Source organism: Mobula birostris, chromosome 16, assembly GCF_030028105.1.
Source record: "Mobula birostris isolate sMobBir1 chromosome 16, sMobBir1.hap1, whole genome shotgun sequence".
In the NCBI taxonomy this organism is placed as follows: domain Eukaryota; kingdom Metazoa; phylum Chordata; class Chondrichthyes; order Myliobatiformes; family Myliobatidae; genus Mobula; species Mobula birostris.
In genome coordinates, this window is record NC_092385.1 from 26559077 (window position 1) to 26584432 (window position 25356).

The 25356-nt window shown below is 40.1% G+C and overlaps 1 protein-coding gene across 9 annotated transcripts in view; it reads right to left on the reverse strand.

The window, feature by feature from the left end:
- Nucleotides 1-25356, reverse strand: part of cfap20dc (CFAP20 domain containing) — a 492691-nt gene that overhangs the window by 233934 nt on the left and 233401 nt on the right. For 8 of the 9 annotated variants that reach the window (XM_072280490.1, XM_072280488.1, XM_072280492.1 and 5 more), the window contains 2 exons: nt 13541-13697; nt 13047-13211 (listed from right to left, as the gene is read on the reverse strand). In XM_072280490.1, coding sequence (XP_072136591.1) covers nt 13047-13211; nt 13541-13697 — 322 coding nt within the window. Of the gene's footprint in view, nt 1-1013; nt 1293-13046; nt 13212-13540; nt 13698-25356 lie in introns of those variants that run through there. The other variant, XM_072280496.1, reaches the window with a different exon arrangement.

Below are 25356 nucleotides of genomic sequence, written 5' to 3' on the forward strand. Positions count from 1 at the left end.
CTTCTTACCCTGCTCCTGACGCATGTTTTGAAACTCTCCGAGGAGCTCCCAGTCAACCCAAAAGCATTTTCCAAGGCCTCCAGATAGTCATCCAGACTGGCCGAGGGCTGGTTAAACTTCACACTTCGCACTACCCCAGCCGCCACTCCCCGCAAACTTTCAACCAATCTCTGTCGCTTTTCCTCATCCGAACACTGCCACTCACCTAACAACTGCGACGTTTGCTCTACCCATGTCTCATAATCCTCTTCATCCTCGGGGGTGGGTGTTATCCCCGAGAAAATTCTTATCTTCTAGCAGGGCCCCTCTGCCTTTCTCGCCAGGCAGGTGATTGCAGATGCCAACTCGGAACTCTAGCCTTTTGCTGGGGGACGGGAACTAACCAACATCTGACCACTCCTTCCCTTCATCCCTCAGTTCCAAGAGAATTCATTCCCTAAGATCCCCTCCCTCATCCGCTGGTGACTCAGCTTGCTAACCTCCGTCCCCTCCCTCCCGACAATTTGCAGGCACCATGGTCCCGCTCCCCTGGGACTCAATCTCTTCTGGCAACTCCGCCTCTCTTATGTCCTCACTTGTTTGCACTAACACTATGAAAGCTACACGATACAATCTCCACTTTGCCAACAGCTTTAACCCCACTCAAACCTCGAAGTAACACTTCATCCGATACACTAGTCTCCACCCCCCCCAACATGCACACATTGCTCTCTGCCACCCTCACAGCCACACACCACCGCCTAAATGCAGCTGTCGCCATCACAAGTGTACTCTAAGCTGAGTGATAACACAGCATCTACAGACTTCAATCCCGGATGAGGGCCCCACAGTTGTAACACTCAGATCTAACAACCCATGTTCATCTAGGGGAAACCACCATCTGCCGGCCAAACTGTGTCTCATGTTTGTGTAGATGCAGCGTAATGCATCCCGGTACAACCCACAACGTAAAATATCAGGCAGTACAGAATGTATGTTTAAACGATTACACTTTATAAACTTTATTGTGACTATGGAGTTAGTAGAGAAACAGAAATATAATAAAAAGGCACCAAGAATAGGGATTATACAGCTTGCGCAGAACGTTGGAGCTCACGCAATATTCCCGACCCACCATTCGATTTCCTCCAAACTCCACGACCCTCGGACTGGGACCAACCACAGTGGTCTACCAGAGCGCTTCCTGCACGTTCATCCTCTTCGCCTCTCCTCGCCAATCTCTCCCGCACTCACCCAGGTTCCCACACATACAGATAGGATAACATGACTTCCATTGGTTAGTTCCCCATTATCTATAATTATAACCCAAACATTTCAGCTACAAAGAACATTACCTCATCAGTTAACATTACAGAAAAGCCATTTCATTATAGCACTACAGAGAAGCCATTTTATTATTAGCAGTTAACAGTTACCATTACAGTTAATATTACTGAGAACCTTACAAAGCAATACATGATAATGTAGAAAAAAAGTGAATTATAGTAAATATATATTACTAACTGTATATATTAATATATACAGTATTATATCTTACTATATATTACTATATACAGCAATATATACTATATATATTAATATATACAGCAATATATACTATATATTAATATATACAGTAATATATCTTACTATATATAGCAATATGTATTACTTACTACATATATTAATATATACAGTATTAATATACATATTAAATAGTTAAGTAGTGCAAAAAATAGAAATTTTTTAAAAAAGTAGTGAGATAGTGTCCATGGGTTCAATGTCCATTTAGAAATTGGATGGCAAAGGGGAAGGAGCTCTTCCTGAATCATTAAGTTTGTATCTTCAGACTTCTCTACCTCTTGATGGTAACAACGAGGAGGGGCATGCCCTAAATGGTGGGGGCCCTTGATGATTGAAGCCTGTTTTCTGAGGCACCGCTCCCTGAAGAGTCTTGGATACTGTGGGGGCTAGTACCCATGATGGGCAGCATCTGTGGAAAAGATCGGTTGACGTTTCGGGCTGGAACCCTTTGTCAGGACTGAAGAGGGAAGGGGCAGAGTCTTCTTCAGTCCTGACGAAGGGTTCTGGCCCAAAACGTCGACCAATCGTTTCCAAGGATGCTGCCCAACCTGCTGAGTTCCTCCAGCGAGTTGTGAGCGTTGCTTTGACCCCAGCATCTGCAGATTATTTTGTGTTTACCCATGATGGACCTGACTAATTTAAGGCTATCAGTTCTGCTAGCTGAATGCAGATAGTGGCAACTAAAATGAAGTCCACATCCACACTCTCAAAGGTGATTGTGCACAAGTGCCTACATGAGTTATTTGCAAAGGTTAGGTTACAATCCTTTTCCTGTGCCTATTGGTTCAAAGGGAAACAGCTGGAGAGGTACTAATGGAAACCTCACCTCATCTCTCTGTTTCAAATCAGTTTCACCTTATTCTGGCTAGTGGTTTGATTTTTGTTGTACAAAAGCAAGTAGAAGCACTTCGGTAGCAGCAATACAGTAAGAGGAGTGACTTGACATCATCGCAGAACACCTGTCACTTATGAGCACAGTGCGACTCTCAATGGACACAGGGATGGAACCCAGAAACATATACTTTAACAAAAAACAGGAGCAACGAAACATTGCAGATCAGATGCTAGCTGTTCTCCCTAATCAGTTGCTGTATGTGAGCAGACTGGCCTCCCAGAGAAGCAAAGGTATAGCAAATATGAAATTGTTTCTGTGAAGAGATATAATCCTATCTCTCAGCCAACACCATCTCTCCTGAATCACACAGATCTTCAATAAGATTTGTTTCCTGTTCAGTTTGTGCAAGGGCAGAAGGAAAGCAGTGATGACTCTGGTAGAGCAATTGCCTCACAATGCTAGTGACCTGAGTTCAACTCTGACCTCGGCTGCTGTATGTTTTTATATGCTCCCCTGTGGAGTTTCCTGCAGGTGCTTCACCTTCCTTCTAAATTCCAAAGGAATATTCATTGATAGCTAGTTGGCCACTGTCAATTGTCCTGAATGCATAAGTGAGCAGCAGAATCCAGGGTTGTCAATGAGAATGTGGGGTTAATGTAGGATTAGTGTAAATGGACACTGATGCAGTTACAGACTGAGTAAGGCAAAGGATTTGTTTTCTTGGCTTATCACTCTATGACATGGTGAAAAGTGAAAACAGCAAACAGCAGGGACTATATTACATAGTGCCCTGAGAAATTGCCTCAGTGATTGCTAAGGTTCACAACCTTGTTGCTCTCCACACTCCACAAGACCACTAATTAGTCTCCCATCACAGGCAGCTTTCACTTCCACAAACCACAGCCAACTGCATTACAGCTGCATTAACTGATATGGACAGCTGTTAGAAGCCAAGCTACCTAGAGCAAAAGAAAGTCTTCTGGATCACCAAGGTCATTCGGGCAACTAAAAGTGAAAAGAAACAACCTTGCAGTGACAGAAAGGACATCACATTGTATGTTCTACAAATGTTCAATTACAATTTTTTACCATCACTCTATTGACTTTCTAGGGTACATGCATGAAATATTTCTGAATTTTTTTTGCTATAAACAAAAAGCAAGCCACTCTCTGCATAGCCTAGAAAAGATGTTAATATCATGCCTTTCCTTTCATCGTACTCAAGAACGAACCCTGATTGTTGCTAGACAGTGAGGGATGGTTTTCCATTAAAAAATAATTGCCTTACTGCAGCAGTACACACGACTGCAAATTAATTTGATTAGTGCCAGAGTTGCCATGCTGTTCTAGCAGTGATTAAATATGAACTCCAATGTGAAGCCAATTTTTATCTAAGAATTTTTTCCCCGATGAAGCTGATTTTTTACATTTTTAGCAGCCCCTTCCTCAGATAAAGCAATGCTGAGAGGTGAGCAAGTTTTCACTGTGAAATAAAATGGCCATCCTGCTTTCTAAGAGCTGTGACAAGGAAACATGATGCATTTGCAGCTGAGATTTAATCGGTTCATCCCTATTGTGTTACTTAATAGTCAGTTGTTTTACTGGCTGAAAATGATGGACTTCCAGGAAAGATTTTTCATCGATGAATGAGGTCTTACTGAATGTCACTCAATGTATTTCTTGGGTCACTACCACTATCAATAAATTGTAGCATTATTTTCAGCTGCACTGGCTGCATTGGCTGCAATGGTAAATAACCATCATCAGCAATGAACAATAGCCCCAAGCAGTTAAGATCTCAACCACTGTTTAAACTTCTACGGAAAGTGTACTTTGAGTAAATGGTAGCTATTGTACCAAGCTATTTAATGAGATTAGTGATTCATTCATTGTGCTCTGACTGGTGTAGGTGAACCTGAGCAGCTAAATGTCTGGATATTGTGCCATCTTGGCTCTCATGTTTGATTTGCTCTGGGGACTTTCCTGTTATTAGTGAAAGTAAATCACCAGAGATATTCAGCAGGTCAGCCAGCATTGGTGGAGGGATGGTTAATGAATGAGGCCATGCAATGCAGATCTCAAGATAATGGAGGAGTACAGCTATTGGAATACATTTACATAACATTTCTTCTCATGGTCCACAAACAGCTGAGCACAGGCTGGAAAGCCTTTATTGATAAAATTCTCAGTGAACAATAAATGGCAGCCTACAATAGAGGAAATACTGTCAATCCAAGTGGCCAAAATGCTGCCCTCTCACTAAAATCAAATATGTAATATTTCCTTTTAAGCAATATTCCTTGATCTTCAGTGCTAGGATGAACAGCAAATTTTAAAACATGGCATCAATTTGCAAAATACAATCTAGTAATTAGGAAACTGGTCACACTTGCCCTGACCTATATAGAAAGAAAACCAGTCTCCAGAAGATGATTTGAATGCCTTATGAAAGTTTCACCCACCTATGATTGCCTTGAAAATAATAGATCCACAAAGAATATGGCATTTCTGAAGATACTGTGAATAGCCTCTTCACAGCTGGACATGAGTTTGTCTCCTGCCAGAAAGGCCACCCAACCCATCTTTCTGTGGCCTGGAATATCTGTCCCTAATTCTACCCAAAAATGGATTGCTAACAGTAGTTTCACTACCAGGGCAACCATTAAAGAAGCAGCTCAATGTCTGAAAAGCAAAGACGCAGATATCTCAGATTGCTTCACACAAGTCATTGTATAGAGTATGAATTTCAATTTGTTACTGCAGGGAAAATAAACGTCGTGTAAAGTTAGCTGCAAGCTTGACATCAGGATATCACGCAAAGTGCTGGAGGAAGTCAGCAGGTCAGGCAGCATCTATGGAGGGGAGTAAATAGTCGACATTTTGGGCCAAGACCCTTCATCAGGACATTAATGAGGATCACAGTTGGAAGTCTCTGATTAATCTTGCAATTAACATGATTGTTACTTGCAAGCGATTGCTAATTTGATTCCTCGATCTAGTTTGTAAAGAAGGCAATTTTTCCGGATTGTATAGAGCTTAAATAAAGTTCTGTACAATCAAATTTCTAACCTTTGGTATCTGAAGTATTCCTGGTTTGATATTATGTGGTTCATAGACTTTAAAATATGAAATCACATGGAATTTTCTGCTTGACTTTCAAGTTAGTTGAACTAAATCTAATTAGCAAATTAACAAATCTTTGCTTTGATGTTACATGAGCAAATGAAAATCACACCAATTCCATTATACACTTCTTTGAAACTGTTGTCATTAAATATTAATTTTTCAAAGATATTAGTGTCAGTAATATGGGTAGAGAAGGTGCTGTATTGACTACACTAACAGCTTTTTTCAGACCCATAACCTTTTACCCACAATGACACAGTTAGCAGGCACATGTAAACACCATTATCTGCAGGGTTCCCTCTTGACTTTGAAATACTTTACTATTCCTTCATCATTGTTGGATATAAGTTTTGGAATGCCTCACATTACAACATTGCACAAGTTCCTTTACTAGAATGGCTACTGTGATTGAAGGTTTTCACTACCGGCTTTTCAAAAGCAATTAGAGGCAACAAATGCTCATTTGTTAGCAATGCTGACAGTCCAAAAAAATTGAATATTTTTACCTCAAAAAGCTGGTGAATCTACTCATTTGACAACAGAGTAGTTATTAGTTTTAAATCAGAAATTTACTTAATTCAATGGAACTGAGTAATGGAAAGAAGTCCAATGGGTGCCAACAGTGCAGCACCCATTAAGCATAAGGAACGATGTATTAATTTCTACTCCTAAATCTTCTCTGGCATTTTCTATTTCAGCAAAAATAATTCAGTAATTCAACGTGTCCCAGTTTTACCTCCATTTTGAATTTTCTGTTTAAGTGCCAAAAAGAGTTAGCAAATCAATGTGGTAAGAGAAATCAGAACTAAACCTAATGCACCCAAAATCATATCTGTTTGCTTAGGGATAAATTGTACAGGGCTAGAGCAAACATTATGATTAACTTCAATGTCAGTACAATTGGCAGATTTTTGAATAAACAGAAACATTCAACTCTCCAGCAAATGTCTTCACTTTCAATGCCCCCTCACTCCATCTTGCCTCACTTCTTTTCTTTTGCCTTCTTCCATTATCTAACTACCTCCTTCTCTCAACTCCACCCTTTCACTCCCTTACTGACTTTGGCCCACCCATCATCTGTTACCCTTCCTTAGTCCACCAATCACCGCAGCCCCCTGACACCACTCCCACTCTCAGTCTTGACGCAGGGCTTCGACTCAAAACATCAACAATTGCTCCCACTCCCCCCACCAGCAGATAAGCTGCACAACCCACTGAGTTCTTCAGCACATAATTTGTTGCTCCAGATTCCAGAATCTGCAGTTTCTTTTGTCTCCCTACAGTTATGTTTATATCGGCTGTTTGTAAAATCTATGAGTCAAGCTGCTCCTGATAGACAAAATACTTTTAATAGTTTCTGTGAATTACTCAGTCTGAAATATTCACTGGTAGTTACACATATAGTTCATTCTTTTCACAGCTACAAAATAATAATTAAGACTATTTTCTAAATGGAGAGAAAATTCAAAAATCTGAGGTGCAAAGGGAGTTAGAAGTCTTTATGCAGGATTCCCTAAAGGTTAATCTACAGGTTGATTTGGTGGTGAGGAAGGCGAATGCAATGTTAGCATTAGTTTCAAGAGGACTAGAATATAAAAGCAAGGATGTAAAATTGAGACTTTATAAGACACTAGTGAGGTCTCACTTGCAGTATTGTCAGCAGTTTTGGGCTGCTTAGCCAAGGAAGAATGTGCTGACATTGGAGAGGGTTCAAAGGAGGTTCATGAAAAGGATTGAAAGGTTTGTCAAATGAGTAGCGTTTGATGGTTCTGGGCTTCTACTCACTGGAAGAATGAAGGGTAATCTTACTGAAACCTGTCAGATGCCAAAAGGCCTCAAAAGAGTGGATGTGGAGAGAGAATCTTTCCTATAGTGGGGGAGTCTAAGACCAGGGGACGCAGTCTCAGAATTGAAGGGCACCCTTTTAGGATGTAGATGAGGAGGAATTTCTTTAGTCTGAGAGTGGTGAATCTGGGGACTTTGTTGCCACAGGCAGCTGTGGAAGCCAAGTCATTGGGTATATTTAAGGCAGAGGGTGATAGATTCTTGATTAGTCAGGGCATGAAGGGATATGGGGAGAAAGCAAGAGAATGGACCGAGAAGAAAATTGATCAGCCACTATGAAATGGCAAAGCAGACTTGATGGGCCAGATGGCCTAATTCTGATCCTATAACTTATGGTCTAATAACAATGTAATCATACAATCATCGATATTATGTAAGTTGAGGTGAATAACCAAAAACAGAACATGAGAAGATAATGCCGGAAGTACAGCATTGTTTTAAGATATATAGAACAGGTTAGTGCAAAATAAGCAATATTATGAAACAGATAACTGAGATGGAGTACTGGCCGAGAATTTACTGGGATGAAATATACTCTCAGTGGCCACTTTATTAGGTTCCACCTGCTTGTTAATACAAATATCTAATGAGGCAATCATGTAGCAATACCTCAATATATAAAAACATGCAGGCATCATCACGAGTCTCAGTTGTTGTTCAGACCTAACATCAGAATGGGAAAAATCGTGATCTATGTGTGTTTGACCGTGGAATGATTGTGGGTACTGGACAGGATGGTTTGAGTACCTCAGAAACTGCTAATCTTCAGGGATTTTCACGTAGAGCAATCTCTAGAGTTTACAGAGAATGGTGTGAAAATCAAAAAAACATCCAGTGAGTGGCAGTTCTGTGGAAGAAAATGTGTTGTTAATGAGATCAGAGAATGACCAGATTGGTTCAAGCTGATAGTAAACTGACAGTAACTCAAATACCAGTTCTTACAACAGATTACCACCCTCTGGCTAAAGAAATTCCTTATCTCTGTTCAAAAAGGCGCCTCTCTACTCTGCGGTTGTGTCCTCTGGTCTTAGACTCCCCCACCATAGGAAACACCGACTCCACATCCACTCTATCAAGGCCTTTCAACATTCAATAAGTGTCGATGAGGTAACTCCCTCATTCTTCTGAATTCCAGTGAGTAAAGGCCCAGAGTCAGTAACGTCATGAAAGATCTCACACATCCTGCTCATGGATTGTTTGTCCCGTTCCTATCAGGAGGAGGCTACATAATGTCCACGTCAGTACCACCAGTCGCAAATACAGTTACTTTCTCAAGCAGTAAGGCTGATCAAGACCTCCACCCCAACCACCACTACTTTATCATTTCCTGTCAGTCACCTTAGGCACAGATGCTCCTGTGCCTGGTGTCACGTTATGGACATACAATCAATCTATCTATATATTTATATCTATTGTGCTTTTATATTACTGCCATGTTCTTTATCTTATTGTGTTTTCTTTTTGTGCTGCATTGGAACTGGAGTAACAATCATTTAATTCTCTATTAAAATTGTGCACAGGAAATGACATTAAGGCATCTTGATTCTTGAATTGAATCTTGAAACCCAATGTATTAATCGCCTCTTCACCACCCTGTCTACATGTGATGCTGTTTTCAACAAACAATAAACTTGCATTCCTAGGTCCCCCTGTTCCACTACACTCGCTAGTGCCCTACTACTCGTAGTACAAGTACTACTCTGGTTTGACTTTGCAAAATGTGTCACCTCACACAATCTGTATTGAAATCTATTTGCACTCTTCAGCTTAATTTCTTAACTGATCAAGATCCTCCTGTAATTTACAATTACCTTCTTCATGATCAATAACACCTCCTCATTTTTTGTCATCCGCAAACTTACCGATTAAGTCTTGTGCAGTCACATCCAAATCATTTCAATAAATAACGAACAAAAAGGGTCCCCAGCACTGACCTCTGCGGCACACCAGTAGTCTCCATTTCAAGAGACAACCTTCAACCACCACACTCTGCTTCCTACCTCTGAGCAATTTTGATTCTCCCTGATAAGGAAGATTACATGGAACCGAGCCTTCCAGATCAACTTACCATGAAGGGCCTTGTCAAAGGTCTTGATAAAGTCTATAGACAAGCTATTCATCTATCTTTCAGGTAACTTCTTCAAAAACTTCCAAGACTCTTTAAGCACAACTTTCTATACACAAAGCCATCCTGACTCCTCCCAATCTGATTTGGACGATCCAAATCCCTGTCCTTCTGAGATCCTTCCAGTAACTTCCCCACTACTGATGCAACTGGCCTGTAGCCCTAGCAAAGGTAACCTGGCAATTCATGCATTAATGAGATAATGACCTTCAACGCACTAAAAACAGTTGAACTTCACTTTGATGAATCCCCCAAGATCAATAGAAAAGATTACATGGGAGCCCTTTTTACAGTGTTTTGTGGATTGGAACTTGTTCATGACTTTCTGAATGATAGTCTGTTAATTAATTCAAAAATACCTTCATTTTCAGATAATGACTTTTTAACCTTGATGCATAATACATTACCCGTAACTAGAAAATTACTGTCTCTGGCATCTTTAAAGCAGCAATGGACACTTCTCATTGAAAACTTCATGGAGTATATAGATGATTCTTTTCCCCTAGAACAGGTTATCATATTGCGAATAGACTGCATGATTGCAAAACCAAGTATTCTGCTGATTGTAGCTTGCGATTCTCTCTTATGGTCCACATTATTAATGACATGAAGTACATTTTTAGAGTGTTGGCACGTGGCCGCATTGATCTAGTGATCTGAACGTCGCTAGTTTGAGCCTCAGCTGAGGCAGCGTGTTGTAGTCCTCAAGCAAGGCACTTAACCACACATTGCTCTTGACGACACCGGTGCCAATTGTATCGGCCCTAGTGCCCTTCCCTTGGACGACATTGGTGGCGTGGAGAGGGGAGACTTGCAGCATGGGCAACTGCCAGTCTTCCATACAACCTAGCTCAGGCCTGCGCCCTGGAAACCTTCCAAGGCGCAAATCCATGGTCTCACAAGACTAACAGATGCCTATAACATTTTTAGAACTGAAGATAAACTCTTTCATGTCATGTTCATATATCAGTGCAGGTGCCTAATATGAAATTCACAATATTACAGGTTGTGTGCAAACAGTGGGTTGCCTCATCAAGCAGCAACAGTAAAGATCAAAAAGAGCTGGCAGTGCAATTGACAAAGGTTTAACTAGCCTCAGCTGGAATTCCAGCATTATATCTACAGTACTGTGCAAAAGTCTCAGGGACATATTATATAAATATTGAGTGCCTAAGACTTTTGCACAGTACTATAGTAATTTTATGTTTTGCACTGTACTGCTATCACAAACAAAACAAATTTCATGACATAAGTGAGTGATGACAAACCTGATTTTGATATGGGTCTCTATTGTGGACCAAGAGTAGGAAGGGAGCAGGGAGAGGCCAATCATGGTTGGGGAAAGAGGAAGGGAGGGAAGAGAACAAGAAGCACCAGAAAGACATATGCCAATGATCAATAAACCAATTGTTTGGAATCAAGTTATCTTGCCTGGTGTCTCAGGGTTGGGTGTGTCTGTACTTGCACCACCTACCTCCCCACCTTTGGCACTTCTTCTCTGCCACTTGTCCCACATCCCTCCCACGACATTCCACCCTCACCATTACCAACATCCTTTGCTCCTGCCAGATTTACAAACTCACTCTCTACTCCACATTCTCAAATACAGTACTGTACCAAAGTCTTAGGCACACATATATAGCTAGGCTGCCTAAGACTTTTGCACAGTACTGTATGTTATCAGAGTAACTTCTGCTTAAATATTTATTATAGAAAAATCAATTTCCACTGTGGAACTCATTTACCCAGACTCTTCCCCTCATTTAATAGCCCTGTTCTAAGCTTCTGTTCCCACTGTATTTCTTTCCTGTTGCCTTTCCTCACTTTCTTCTTCCTAATTCGCTTAATGGCCCCCTTCGCCTTCTGTGCACCTTGCTACTTCCTCAAACTACATGTTCCCACTTCCCTTATTCTCATCTTTCTCCTCATTTGTTCCTTACTTACCACTCCTGTAACCTACTATCACTATTGCCACTTTTCCTTGTCCCTTCCTTTCCTCTCCTCCCTTTCCTTTCTATACTTATCATTATTTTCCTGTCATTTTTCTCTCTGTTTCACACCCTTGTCAAACCAACCACATCGCTCCTCATCTCTCATTCTATCTTTCTTCTCCATCTCTCATTCCTTCCTACTGTTCTTTTCATTCCATCTCCCATTTTCAGCTCCCTGGTTCCACCTTGCTACCAACTTTCTCCTCAGATACAACACATCCTCAGTCCCTGTCTTTTTAGTGTATTATTTCCCTAACTTACTCTCAATCTCCTGAAAACATTCTTCCTCACTAGTCTCTCTATTTTCCTCACCTTGTTTTAATTATCTCCATGGCCTCTGAAATATCTTTGTAAATTTGTGTTTAGTTATAATTTCTAGTGTATAGTGCCCTGAAAATAAAATATTACACAAACATCGGAAGGTACTGTGAAGAAGTTAGTTACATAGAGACATAGAAAATCTACAGCACAATACAGGCCCTTCAGCCCATAATGCTGTGTCGAACATGTACTTACTTTAGAAATTACCTAGGGTTACCCATAGCCCTCTATTTTTCTAAGCTGCATGTACCCGTCCAGGAGTCTCCTAAAAGACGCTATTGTATCCACCTCTACCACAGTTGCCAGCAGCCCAATTACATACACTCACCACTCTTTGCGTAGAAAACTTACCCGACATCCCCTCTGTACCTTCTTATAAGCACCTTAAGACTGTGCCCTCTCGTGTTAGCCATTTCAGCCCTGGGGAAAAGCCTCTGGCTATCCACACGATCAATGCCTCGCATCATCTTATACACCTCTATCGGGTCACCTCTCACCCTCTAAGGTACAAGACCTTAGATCTGGTATAGGACTAAACAGTCTCTTATGCTGTTGCACCAATGTAATGAAGGCTTGGTGGGTAACACATTAACCAAACATTTTCCACATACAAAGGTTTGTTCACATATCAAGGGAAATAGAATTTTTTTTCTTGTAATATGTTACATTTTTTCAGTTATCTAGGACAATTTATTGAATGAAGAATCACATCAAGCCATTTTTCAATTAAATCTTGGATCACTAAACTTCAAATATGCCCTAAATACTAACTACCAGATCAAGACGTATGTACTGGAAAGAGTGAGATTATGTCTACACCCATTTTGTGAAATTGAAATCTAAGATTTACAAATGTATAAACATTTTAATGATAATCACCTCAAAATTAACCTCCAATTGCTGGCAGCAATTGAAATGTCCTCATTATAAAATATTTAGTAAAGGTGATGAACACCTACACAACAAAATTCTAAGGATACCAACTGAATGAACAGCATTAGTTTTTCAGAGATCTGATGAAATGATCAGAAAAGTTTTGAAAGTCTTTAGTAATTTTGTAACAATCATATTGTCAGGTCAACTGTGACAATCCACTACAAATAATGTGTACAGTTTACACTATGTAATCAGAAGTTGATATGAGCTAAATTGCTTGTATCATTTCAAATTGACATAAAAAGAGAATAAGTGACAGCAAAACTATGAATTAAATTTATCAGAACAAATGTTCCAATCATACTTAAGTCTGATGAAATGCATTGTTGGCTTCCAATTCTTAGTTCTCCTTGTCTGAGTTTTACCACATTCAGAAGGTGTGTAACTTGGTCAACATCAATGCCCAGCTGACAGCATTTTGGAATTATGTCTGTGGGTCCTTCAGAGAAACACTGTAAAGAGTACATATCTGGGAAAAGGAAGACATACAGGACAAAATTTTGAAAATACCTTAAGCAATGTGTTAAAATTTAGTCAAGCATAAAGTTGAAATAATCAGTGGTAAATTAACAACTCCAATAGTTTTCACAGTTATCATGATAGCTTAATATAAATCTGAAACTGTATGATTTTATTCATTTTTAATCCAGTGTTGTGAAAGTTGGTGAGACATTATTGGTAAATTATATGTGCGACTTGTTTCTGCATAAATGAACTTACTTGTTTAATATCAATACTGTATTTTTAGATATTATCTTTATTTAGCATTATACGAGTCTACACTTCCCAAATACATACCATCCTCAAAAGTAGTATCTTGTGGCTGGAGTTTCATTGTGAATATCTTCCTTAATTTACAATTGGCTGAGACAACAATCCGATCCAGAGACTGAAATCCCGCTCCTTTGAATGCTGCATTAGTAAATGACACCATATCAATGCAAATGTTGTTCCACTGCAAGGAAAAGAAAATTTGATTTAACTTGAATTGCTTTGCCTGTAATTCATTCTAGCACAATAATATAGGCTATAGGTTACATAATAAAGTACAGAAATGCCAAGATGTCATGCCAGAAGGTGGTGAGTTACAGGTTCCTACTCTGAATCTTTAAGTGATGAACAGTCAGTCTGATTCACATTGTTGCGGGAAAGCAGCAAGCAGAGGGCAAATGCCCATCTGCATGGATGAGCAGAGAATTCAGTAAGTGCATACTGGGAAAGCTCTTGCATAATAAGTAGCACGCAGTTTCAGATTGGTGTTGTCACATGGCATCAGAGTTTTGAACAGTCTATGAACACTACCTCATTATTTTTTTCTTTGGCACTATTTATTTGTAATTCAAAGTAATCATATCACTGCACTGCACTGCTGCTACAAAACAAGTTTCACATTTTAAAAGACAGAGATAATAAACCTGATTCTAATGACCTCGAAGAAATTACGTAAGCTTTGGAAATATATAATATCAGGGATTCAAGGATGGAGAAATATGAATTATTATAAACTAATTATTAGAAATAACTCTCTATTTAGAGACCATAAAACTACAAGACATGCAGCAGCAGAATTAGGCCAAAACGCCCATCAAGTCTGCTCTGCCATTTCATCGTGGTTGATTTATTGTCCCTCCCAACCCCATTTTCCTATCTTCCCCCCATAACCTTGATGACCCGAGTAATAAAGATCAACCTCTGATTTAAATGTATTCAATGACTTGGGCTCCACAACCATCTGTGGCAATGAAATCTACAGATTCACTACCCTCTGGCTAAAGAAAAACCTCCTCATCTCTGTTCTAAATGAAAATTCCTTACTCTGAGGCTGCATCCTCTGGCCCTAGACTCACCCACTATAAGAAACATAATTTCCACATCCATTCTATCTAGGTCTTTCAACATATAATGAGATTTCAATGAGATCCCCCCCATTCTTTTAAACTCCAGTCAGTACAGGGTCATAGCCATCAAACACTCTTCATAAGTGAACACCTTAATTCCCGGAATCATTCTTGTGAACCTCCTCTGGACCCTCCCCAGTGCCAGCATATCTTTTCTTAGAAAAGGATCCCAAAACTGCTCAAAATACTCCAGCTGCAGACTAACATTGGTTGTTGAAAAATTACTTGAATCTATAAAAGAGACTGAGTGACTAAGACCTTGGAAGTTTTTTAGCCCTCAGAGGAAGAGTTAGTATGAATTTGCAAAGTGTAGTTCATTCCTGTCAAACTTGATTGAATTCTTTGAAGCACTACTGAAGAGAATCAACTTCAAAATAATTATTTTATAATTACAAATACAGAAACAAAATTAATAGAAATATGAGCCCCTTGAAAATGATAATGGTGAAACCAATAGGTTCAATAGGTACATTTAATGTCAGTGAGATGTATATAATATACATCCTGAAATTCTTTTTCTTCACAATCATCCATGAAAACAGAGGAGTACCCCAAAAAATGAATGACAGTTAAATGTTAGAACATCCAGAGCCCACCCTCCAGCTCCCCTCCCACACACAAACAGCAGCAAGGCAACAACAATCCCCAGTCCCACCAGCAAAATAAAGCATCAGCGTCCTTAACTTTCAATAGCAATATAGGCACATGGTATCACATAAATTAGAAGAAAAGAGAAGAAAATGGAAAGAGAGGCAGCAACAACCAAAGCCCGATCCGCCATCTGGAACTACCTGCCCTGAATGTGGAAGAACTTTCAAAGCCAAGATTGGACTCATAAGCCACTTGAGAGCCCATAAGTAGATCAACAGAATGAAGACCATCATCCTCGACCTTGAGGGATAGCCACGACAATGACGATCACATAAACAGTATTCACATGAAAACTATTAGCATAAATTATACATTTCTTTAGAATAAAACTCAGAGAAACTGTAAATGTATATAAAGAAATAGCTGCTTTGGAATACTGGATACAACTTATCAGTACTTTGAGGATGCATTAGAAGTTCCTCATGAGAATCTCTTGCACAAAGCTGAAGCTCATGAGATTTAAGATAAATTGTTAACAGAGTGAAAGAGTTGTTTGAACAGCAGTTGATGATGAATGGAAATAGCTTGGAGCCTCAAATTGTCAGTATACTTATTATCAATTGATAGATTAGCATGGATACCTATTCAAATATTTCAATGACACAAAGGTAGTCTGCATTGTAAACACTATAAATGGAATCATTATGTTACAGCCATTAACAGGTTAAGCTGCAAAACTCTGGCAAATGTTCTTCAAGACAGGCAAGTATATTCTGCACTTTGGATGCCATTTATATAGAAGTATCTACAGCAGGCACTATAGCAAAACATCTACAGTATTATCAAAGTATCAGTTTCTTGCTGATACCATCAAGTTCAAGAACAGTTCATTCCTTTCCACTATTTGATTCTTGAACCACAAAACTCTAGCACACTATGAACACATTAACCACTTTACACTAAAATGGACTTTGCTCTGAGTTTTATTCTAAAGAAATGTATAATTTATGTTAATGGTTTTCATATCAATGCTGTTTATCTGATACCATGTGCCTATATTGCTATTGCAAGTTAAGTTTTTCATTGCATCTGTGCATACATGTAATTGTGCATATGACAACTCAACTTTGCCTTTGAGAATACATTTTGATGTAATGTAGAAATTGATAAGAAAAAGAAATTCAGAGGATTGTGGGGAGATCATTAAAATGTCATGCACAGCTAAACGAAATAGATAAAATAAAAAGCTATTCAAATGGAGACCTTGGTACATAGAATATGGATTAAGAAATATAAAAGTTGAACGGTATATATGAAATTCAGAATAAATAACTAGATGATGATGACGACAATAACATTTCTAAGCTTTGGAGAAACATGACAGCAAATTTATCAAAATAATACCTGGATTTCAAAGACAGAATTACAAAGAGCCATTCATTGTACATACGAGGTTTGTGTACCCTGGGATTTCAAATAGTTAAGTGAGGATTTGATGGATACTTTCAAGACAATGAAAAGAACTGATGTAACTACTTCTGCAAACTGAGGTGTCCAGACTAGGGAGGGAAGAATATACGTAGTTGGGAAACACTTCTACATGTAAAGGATGCTGGATGTTTGGATTATTTTAAAATACAACAGCATCTCTTTCTTGGTAAGTTATTGATATTAATTATGAGGTTGATTTGTTTTTTGTTCACCATGAGAAATGACCAATGTGCAGGTTAAAGTTACAAAAAAGCCAAGAAATAGTTAAAAAATTAAATGCCATCTGCTGCTTACTTAAAAAGAAATCAGATTAATTATTTTCTGATTTGCCCCACTTCCCCTTGTACCCCATCCCTTATTTATTTATTTATTTATTTATTTTATTTTCCCTTTTTTTCTCTCTTTTGTCTCCCTCCATCCCTCTCACTATAACTCCTTGCCCATCCTCTGGGCTCCTCCCCCCCCCACCCTTCTTTCTCCCTAGGCCTCCCGTCCCATGATCCTCTCCCTTCTCCAGCTTCGTATCCCTTTAGCCAATCAACTTTCCAGCTCTTAGCTCCATCCCTCCACCTCCTGTCTCCTCTTATCATTTCTGATCACCCCCTCCCCCTCCCACTTTCAAATCTCTTACTAGCTCTTCTTTCAGTTAGTCCTGTCGAAAGGTCTCGGCCTGAAACGTCGACTGTACCTCTTCCTATAGATGCTGCCTGGCCTGCTGCGTTCACCAGCATTTTTTGTGTGTGTTGCTAATTATAATCTTGATTACACAAATAATAGAATTGCAGTATTTTTGAATGAATCTGTAAAAAAAACTTGCCTAAATGACAGTCTCCTAACAAATGTTTTGCCTTTATAAACTTTCATGTTACCATATAAAATACCCAGTGTGCTTAATCTAGCTTAGGCCTGATTTTTCTTTTTCTTCTTTCTTTTCTTTTTCTTCTCTCTCTCTCCCTCCCCACCCTCCCTCTCCCTCTCCCCCACCATTCGCTCTAATTTTGTTGAGTCCTCTAAATCGCATATTATCATATGCCATATCAATATTACAGTGCATGAAATGATACAAGAAGTGCTATCTGAAATAACAATTTTATTGTACCAACCTCTCAGCAATATTCAATAATGGTGGTCAACAATTGCTTAGATAGCTTATATAATTTTGGGAGCCTAACTACAACTAAATTGCTTTTGTACATATATTTATACATTGTTTACTCAGTTACTTTACAATTGGGTTTTACAATTTAAAAAACTGTACACTTATTTCAGTGAATTATAGAAATTTCAGCATAGAACATAGTTATCCAGGGCTAAGTACTGGATGCTTAATCAATGCTCCTTATTGTACTGAGCTGTGGAAGGAGAAATAAAGCACAAGAATTGTAAAAGTGAGAAAATAAATATGTTTCAAGTTGCAGAGAAGGGGAGAATGTGAAGAGAACAGAAGAAAAATCTGTGGTAGGAAACACATCCAAGCTGTCAAGAGAAAAGCTGCTTTAAAAAATGGCAGATAGAGCAAAAGAAATTAAAAGAATGATACACCAATTAGTAGTGTAGTGGTTAGCACAATGCTTTACAGTACGGGAACACAGGTTCAATTCCCATCACTGCCTGTAATGAGTTTGTACATTCTCCCCACAACCATGTGGGTTTCCTCCAGGTGCTCCAGTTTCTTCCCATAGTCCAATCCAATTCAATGTTTGGTAGGTTAATTGGTCAATGTAAATTGTCCCATGATTAGGCGAGGATTAAATTGGGGGATTGCTGGGCAGTGAGGCTCAAAGTGCCAGAAGGGCTCCGTATCTAAATAAATAAATAAAATGAATTTCTGATTTTATTTTGGATTGTTAGTGTCACACCACTGGTTTTTGTTACAGGTTGCATGCCCTTAAGAAGGTGTGGACTTTAAAAATCAGACAGCAGACTGCAATAGCACAATTGCAAAGGTGTTTACATTAGACCTTGAAGACTGGAGCTCTAAAACATCAGTATGAAGCATTACACCCTCTCTCCCTTATCACTTACACAGAAATGAGCCCTTAAGTAAGAATCTCATAACTCTAGGAGAAAAGGATAGTCCATCTTTGGAATGCGGTGGGAGTTGTTACCATGATCTCAACAATTACATAAAAACTAAAACACAGGATTTCACATCCCTTTTCACAATCACAAAGGTCAACAAATACATTCATCACAATAAGATCACAATGACATTGTGCAACAAGATCAATCAACAACTAACTATTTTCCAGGAGCCAGCACTCTTCCCCATCCCCCAAAATGAACTCTTCCGCTGAGCCACCACAAACGGGCACCTTTTTTAAGACACCCCACCCAACAGTTGGGTCCCCTCCCTGAAAAAGGAAGCAACAAACAGGACACGTCAAAGAATGCCACTGTCCTGGAATGTGCAAATACAAACAAAACTGTCCATACTGCACATTCGCTTAGCATGTACACCCAATAAGCATAACACCAGCACTGCTAGACAGGGATAATGAGAATTACGAGGCTACTGGGGGGGTGGGAGAGGTAAGGAAGAAATTGCTTGTGGCAGACCGGTTCTGTCACAGTTAGCATCCACTGATTTTTTTTCCAAACCTTTATTGCAGTGCTCATTTTCTCTATCTTTTAATATATGTCCTTTAATATTAATTTTCTTCCACCAGTAAAAGATCTGTCTGAATATTATACACAGCAATGCTAACAAGGGAGCTATTTCTTCTATGATACTATTGCTTCAAATTACATACATAATCTACAAAGGTTTGAATTATCTATGAAACAATTCATCTACTCCACACGATTAGTTTAAATGCCAAAGTTTCAAAAATGTTTTATCAACGTAAATTATGTGATAACCAATGTTCCCTTGGTAACAATGTAATTTATTTTTCAAACTCTCTTCATAACCAAGACATAAATTACAAACTTGATTTAATATTATTAATTGTCCATTTATCTCCAGCTTGAATACACAATGGTTCAGGTTATTGAATGCCTGGAAGATTATGATCTCAGCCATACAGATAAGAGGACCATTTATGCAAAATAGACAAAATTAAAATTGTTGTTATTAATTCACAACTAAAATGCTCTTCTAAATGTATGATCATGTTTATCATAAATCCATTTCGAAAGAAGTGAAAAAGCAGGACCTCAAGGGTGGTAATCTCGGGACTGCTGCCTGTGCCACGAGACAGAGGGGGTAGGAACAGGAAGTTATGGCAGATGAATGCATGGCTGAAGAGTTGGTGCAGGGGGCAGGGGTTCAGATTTCTGGATCACTGGGATCTCTTCTGGGGAATGTCTGGCATGTACAAAAAGGACGGGGCTGCACCTGAACTGGAAAGGGACCAACATCCTGGCGGGCAGGTTTACTAGAGCTGTTGGGGAGGGTTTAAACTAGCTTGGCAGAGGGGTGGGAATCAGAGTGTGAGTGCAGAGATTAGGGAAGAAGGACAAGGGCATAATGCTATGTGTTCTGAGTTGCTGAAGAAGGACAGGCAGGGGACAAAACATAAACATAGCCAGTTATAGGGATTGAAATGTGTCTATTTCAACACTAGGAGTATTAGGAATAAAGGGGATGAACTTAGAGTATGGATCAGCACGTGGAACTACAATGTTGTGGTCGTTACTGAAACTTGGCTGGAGGAAGGGCAGGATTGGCTGATGCAGGTACTGGGGTTTAGGTGTTTTAAAAGGAATAGGATGGGAGGTAGAAAGTGGGGGGTAGTAGCATTACTGGTCAGGGATAGTATCACGGCTATAGAAAGGGAGGACGCTGCAGAGGGAGTGTCCACTGAGTCGGTGTGGGTGGAAGTCAGAAATAGGAAGGGATCAATCACTGTGCTGGGAGTAGTCTATAGGCCCCCAAATAGCCCTTGGGACACCGAGGAGCAGATAAGCAGGCAGATTTTAGAATGGTGCAGGAAATATAGGGTTGTAGTTATGGGTGATTTCAACTTCCCTCATATTGACTGGCACCTCCTGACTGCAAGGGGGATAGATGGGGCTGAATTTATCAGGTGTGTTCAAGAAGGATTCCTGACACGGTACGCGGACCGGCCGACGAGAGGAGAAGCCATACTGGATCTAGTTCTGGGTAATGAACCTGGTCAGGTGGCAGACCTCTTGGTGGGGGAGCATTTCGGTGAGAGTGACCACAACTCCCTTAGCTTCAGCATAGTTATGGAAAAGGATAAAAACAGACAAAATGGGAAAGTGCTTAACTGGGGAAGGACTAACTATGAAGGGCTGAGGCAGGAACTAGCGAGAGTAAATTGGAAACAGATGTTCAAGGGTGAAAGCACAGAAGTAATGTGGAGGAAGTTTGGGGACCACTTGTGCTGGGTTCAGGATAGGTTTGTCCCACTGAGACAAGGAAAAAATGATAGGAAAAGGGAACCGTGGCTGACGAAACACATGACGCAACTCGTCAAGAGGAAGAAGGAAGCATATGTTAGATATAAGAAGCAGGAAGCAGGACGGGCTCATGAGATATATAGGGTAGCCAGGAAGGAGCTTAAGAAAGGACTTAGGAGAACTTGAAGGGAGCATGAGAAGGCCTTGGCATGTAGGATTAAGGAGAACCCCAAGGCGTTCTATGCGTATGTGAAGAACAGAAGGATGACAAGAATGAAGGTGGGGCAAAAGGATAAAGAAGGCAACATGTGCCTGGAGGCGAAGGAGGTTGGGGAGGTCCTAAATGAATACTTTGCTTCAGTATTCTGTCACGTGACCGGCAACAATGAATTATCAATTGAGGCAGGTTTTATAAAAAAAACTAACAAACATTTATTAAGCTCTGCTCAACAATAGCGAAAAGTATTCAAACGACTAACTTAACCAGAAGTTAACTGCTATATGGCAACTCTGGAACAGTTCTTAAAAGGGTAAATTCGAAAACAGTTCTTAAAGTGGTAAATTCGAAAGTCCAAGTGATTTACACAGTCAATAAGGAGAGACTTCTCTGGAAGTGGGTTTCTTTGAAGATGTGACGTCATTGCTGATCCTCCAGAGGATTCACGACGAAGGAAATAAAGCAACTTAAAGGAACTGACCTTTTCCTGGCAAGTGAACACTGCACAAACTTCCCTGCTGTTGCAGGAGTTATCTCAGATACAGGTCACCATACTTAGAATGAATCCTCAATAAGGTCAATCCTTCATTAAACCACCAAACGACTCCAACTTTATTCGATCCTTCAGGTTCCCATCCTTTAGTAAGATCTTCACTCTCCAATACTACTGTAAAGGTAAATCAAAGATACACCAACAAAGCTGGCAGCGATTGGTGAAACTGCCGGCACAACGATTTTACCTTACAGTAGAAAGTTAAACTCCATTTTAAAACGAAACTGCATCATGAGACGAATACGCAACATAACGGAGTAACTGACGAACTAAACTGAAAACTAACTGAAAACCAATTGCATCACAACAGGGGATCTCCTTTTACAGACTTGTTGAGAACAGGTCATCATGTGACCTCACACTGGTGGGAAAATTACATCATGTGACCTCCACAAGACCATTACATCATGCTCATAAGACAGTCACAAGATACCCACGGGGTATCTAACAATTCACAAGTGAAAAAGACCTTGAACAGGGTGAGATCGAAATAGAACAGGCCTGTGTGCTGGACAATGTGGAGATTAAGGAAGAAGAAGTGTTGGATCGTCTTAAAAACATCAAGATTGATAAGTCCCCAGGGCCTGACGTGATATACCCCAGATTGCTGTGGGAAGTGAGAGAAGAGATCACTGGAGCAGTAGCTATGATCTTTGAATCCTCTTTGGCTGCAGGGGAAGTGCCGGAGGATTGGAGAATGGCGAATGTAGTTCCCTTGTTTAAAAAAGGTATAAGGGAGAATCCTGGGAACCATAGACCGGTGAGGCTTACGTCGGTGGTCTGCAAACTATTGGAAAGGATTCTTAAGAATAGGATCTATGAGCACTTGGAGAAGTACAGTCTACTCAAGGATAGTCAACATGACTTTGTGAAGGGAAGGTCGTGCCTCACGAGCCCAATAGAATGTTTTGATGAGGTAACAAAAGAAATTGATGAGGGTAGGGCGGTAGATGTAGTCTACATGGATTTTAGCAAGGCATTTGACAAGGTCCCCCACAAGAGACTCATCCAGAAAGTCATGAGGCATGGGATCAGTGGAACCTTGGCTGTTTGGATAAAAAAAATTGGCTTAAAGGAAGAAAGCAGAGGGTAGTAGTGGAAGGAAAGTATTCTGCCTGGAGGTCGGTGACTAGTGGAGTGCCGCAAGGATCTGTCCTGGGACTCCAGCTCTTTGTGAGTTTTATAAATGACCTGGATGAAGAGGTGGAAGGAAGGGTGAGTAAATTTGTGGATGACACGAAGACTGGAGGAGTTGTGGATGGAGCTGTAGAATGTCGAAGGTTACGAGAGGATATAGACAGGATGCAGAGATGAGCAGAAAAGTGGCAGATGGAGTTCAATTCGGATAAGTGTTAGGTGATGCACTTTGGAAGGACAAACCAGAAGGCTGAGTACAGGGTTAATGGTCGGTTACTTAACAGTGTGGATGAACAGAGGGACCTTGGGGTTCTAATCCATACATCCCTCAAGGTCGCTGCACAGGTTGATAGGATAGTTAAGAAGGCCTATGGGATGCTAGGCTTCATTAATAGGGGGACTGAGTTCAAGAGTAGAGAGGTCATGTTGCAACTCTACAAATCTCTGGTGAGACCACACTTAAAAGTATTGTGTTCAGTTCTGGTCACCTCATTATAGGAAGGATGTGGAAGCTATGGAGAGAGTGCAAAGGAGATTTACCAGGATGTTGCCTGGATTGGAAAACAAGTCTTATGAGGCAAGGTTAGCAGAGCTGGGACTTTTCTCTTTGGAGTATAGAAGGATGAGAGGGGACTTGATAGAGGTCTACAAGATTATGAGAGGCATAGATAGGGTGGATAGCCAGTATCTGTTTCCCAGGGCACAAACAGCAAACACCAGAGGGCATATGTACAAAGCTAAGGGAGGGAAGTTTAGGGGAGACATCAGGGGTAAGTTTTTTTTTTACACAGAGGGTTGTGGGTGCCTGAAATGACTTGCCAAGGATGGTGGTGGAGGCTAAAACATTAGGGGTATTTAAGAGCCTCTTGGACAGGCACATAGACAAAAGAAAAATAGAGGATTATGGGGTAGTGTGGGCTTAGAACTTTTTTTTAAGGATATATGGGTCGGCACAACATCGAGGGCCGAAGGGCCTGTACTGTACTGTAGTATTCCAGTGTCCAGTTCCAGTGTCATCTTAGAGCACTGTAATTACACTGAACAATAAAAATTTTGCTTCCTGAATACTTTTGGGCATATGTTACGGATCTTGGGCTGCTGATCATGAAAATCACCATGAAATTTCCCTATAATGTGCCATTTTTTTGAAATTGCCTATATTTCTTATTTCAATTCATAATTGGAGTTAATTAAAATGTTGCCCACAGTGTAAGCTGAAAAGTTTTCTATCTTGCCCAGGGATGCCTGGGCATGCTTAGGCCAGGTGAATGCTGCACGGCAGGACAGATTTTAGAAAGGCTATAAAAGCATCATGCATGCACTGTTTTATGCATTGAGTTTACATGTCTATCCGTTTGCGATTACATTGATGTGCATGCGCATGCTCAATGTGCATAGCATTTTGTGTGTACTCATTATAATAAAGTAACTGTATTTTCAGGAGTATGTGTGATAGTGGAATGTCTTGCTACTGTTGCAACAGCCGCAATACTTTCTGTTATATTTGTGGCAAGTATGCACTTAAATCTCAAAGACAAAGCATGACTACTCTTATTAAGAAAGCCTATGAGATCTACTTTGGATGTAAAATTAGTGACCAAGACAAAGCCTGGGCTCCACCAATTTGATGTGCAACATACGCTGTTGATCTTAAAGCTTGGCTCAGAGGTACTTGGAAGTCTATGCCGTTTGTTGTCCTAATGATATGGCGAGAGCAGAAGGATCATGTGATAGACTGCTACTTCTGTCTGACCAAGTGTCTGGTTTCTCTGCTAAAACCAAGAGATCCGTTGAATACCTCAATCTCCCATTAGCCATGAGACCTGTGCTGAATGATGACAGCCTTCCAGTACTGAAGCCACCAGAGGTATGAAATCTAGAGGAGGCAGATGCCATGATACACGAGCCAGGAATGGAAAACAATACTGATTTTTGAACACTTTATGTTGAGTGATCCTCATCTGATAACTCAATCCGAGTTGAATGACCTGGTCAGAGACTTGGGTTTGTCAAAGACAAAAGTAGAACCACTAGATTCAAGACCGCAAGGATGGAATCTGTTATCACTAGCCACAAAAATTTCCATGAAGTACTTCGATATTCGAGACAGATGTTTCACAGGATAACTGATGCCAAGATTAAGGAAGGCAGTTTTGTCGGTCCACAAATCAAACAGATAATCAATGACAGGCAATTTGAAGAATTGGCACCTGAGAAAATCACATGGACAGCATTCAAGGAAATTGTTGAAAATTTTCTTGGCAACTATATAGCACCAAACTACATGCAGCTAATTGATAGCAACTATGAAGTGCAACATATCACAAAAGATTAATTTTCTGCATTCCCATTGAGACTT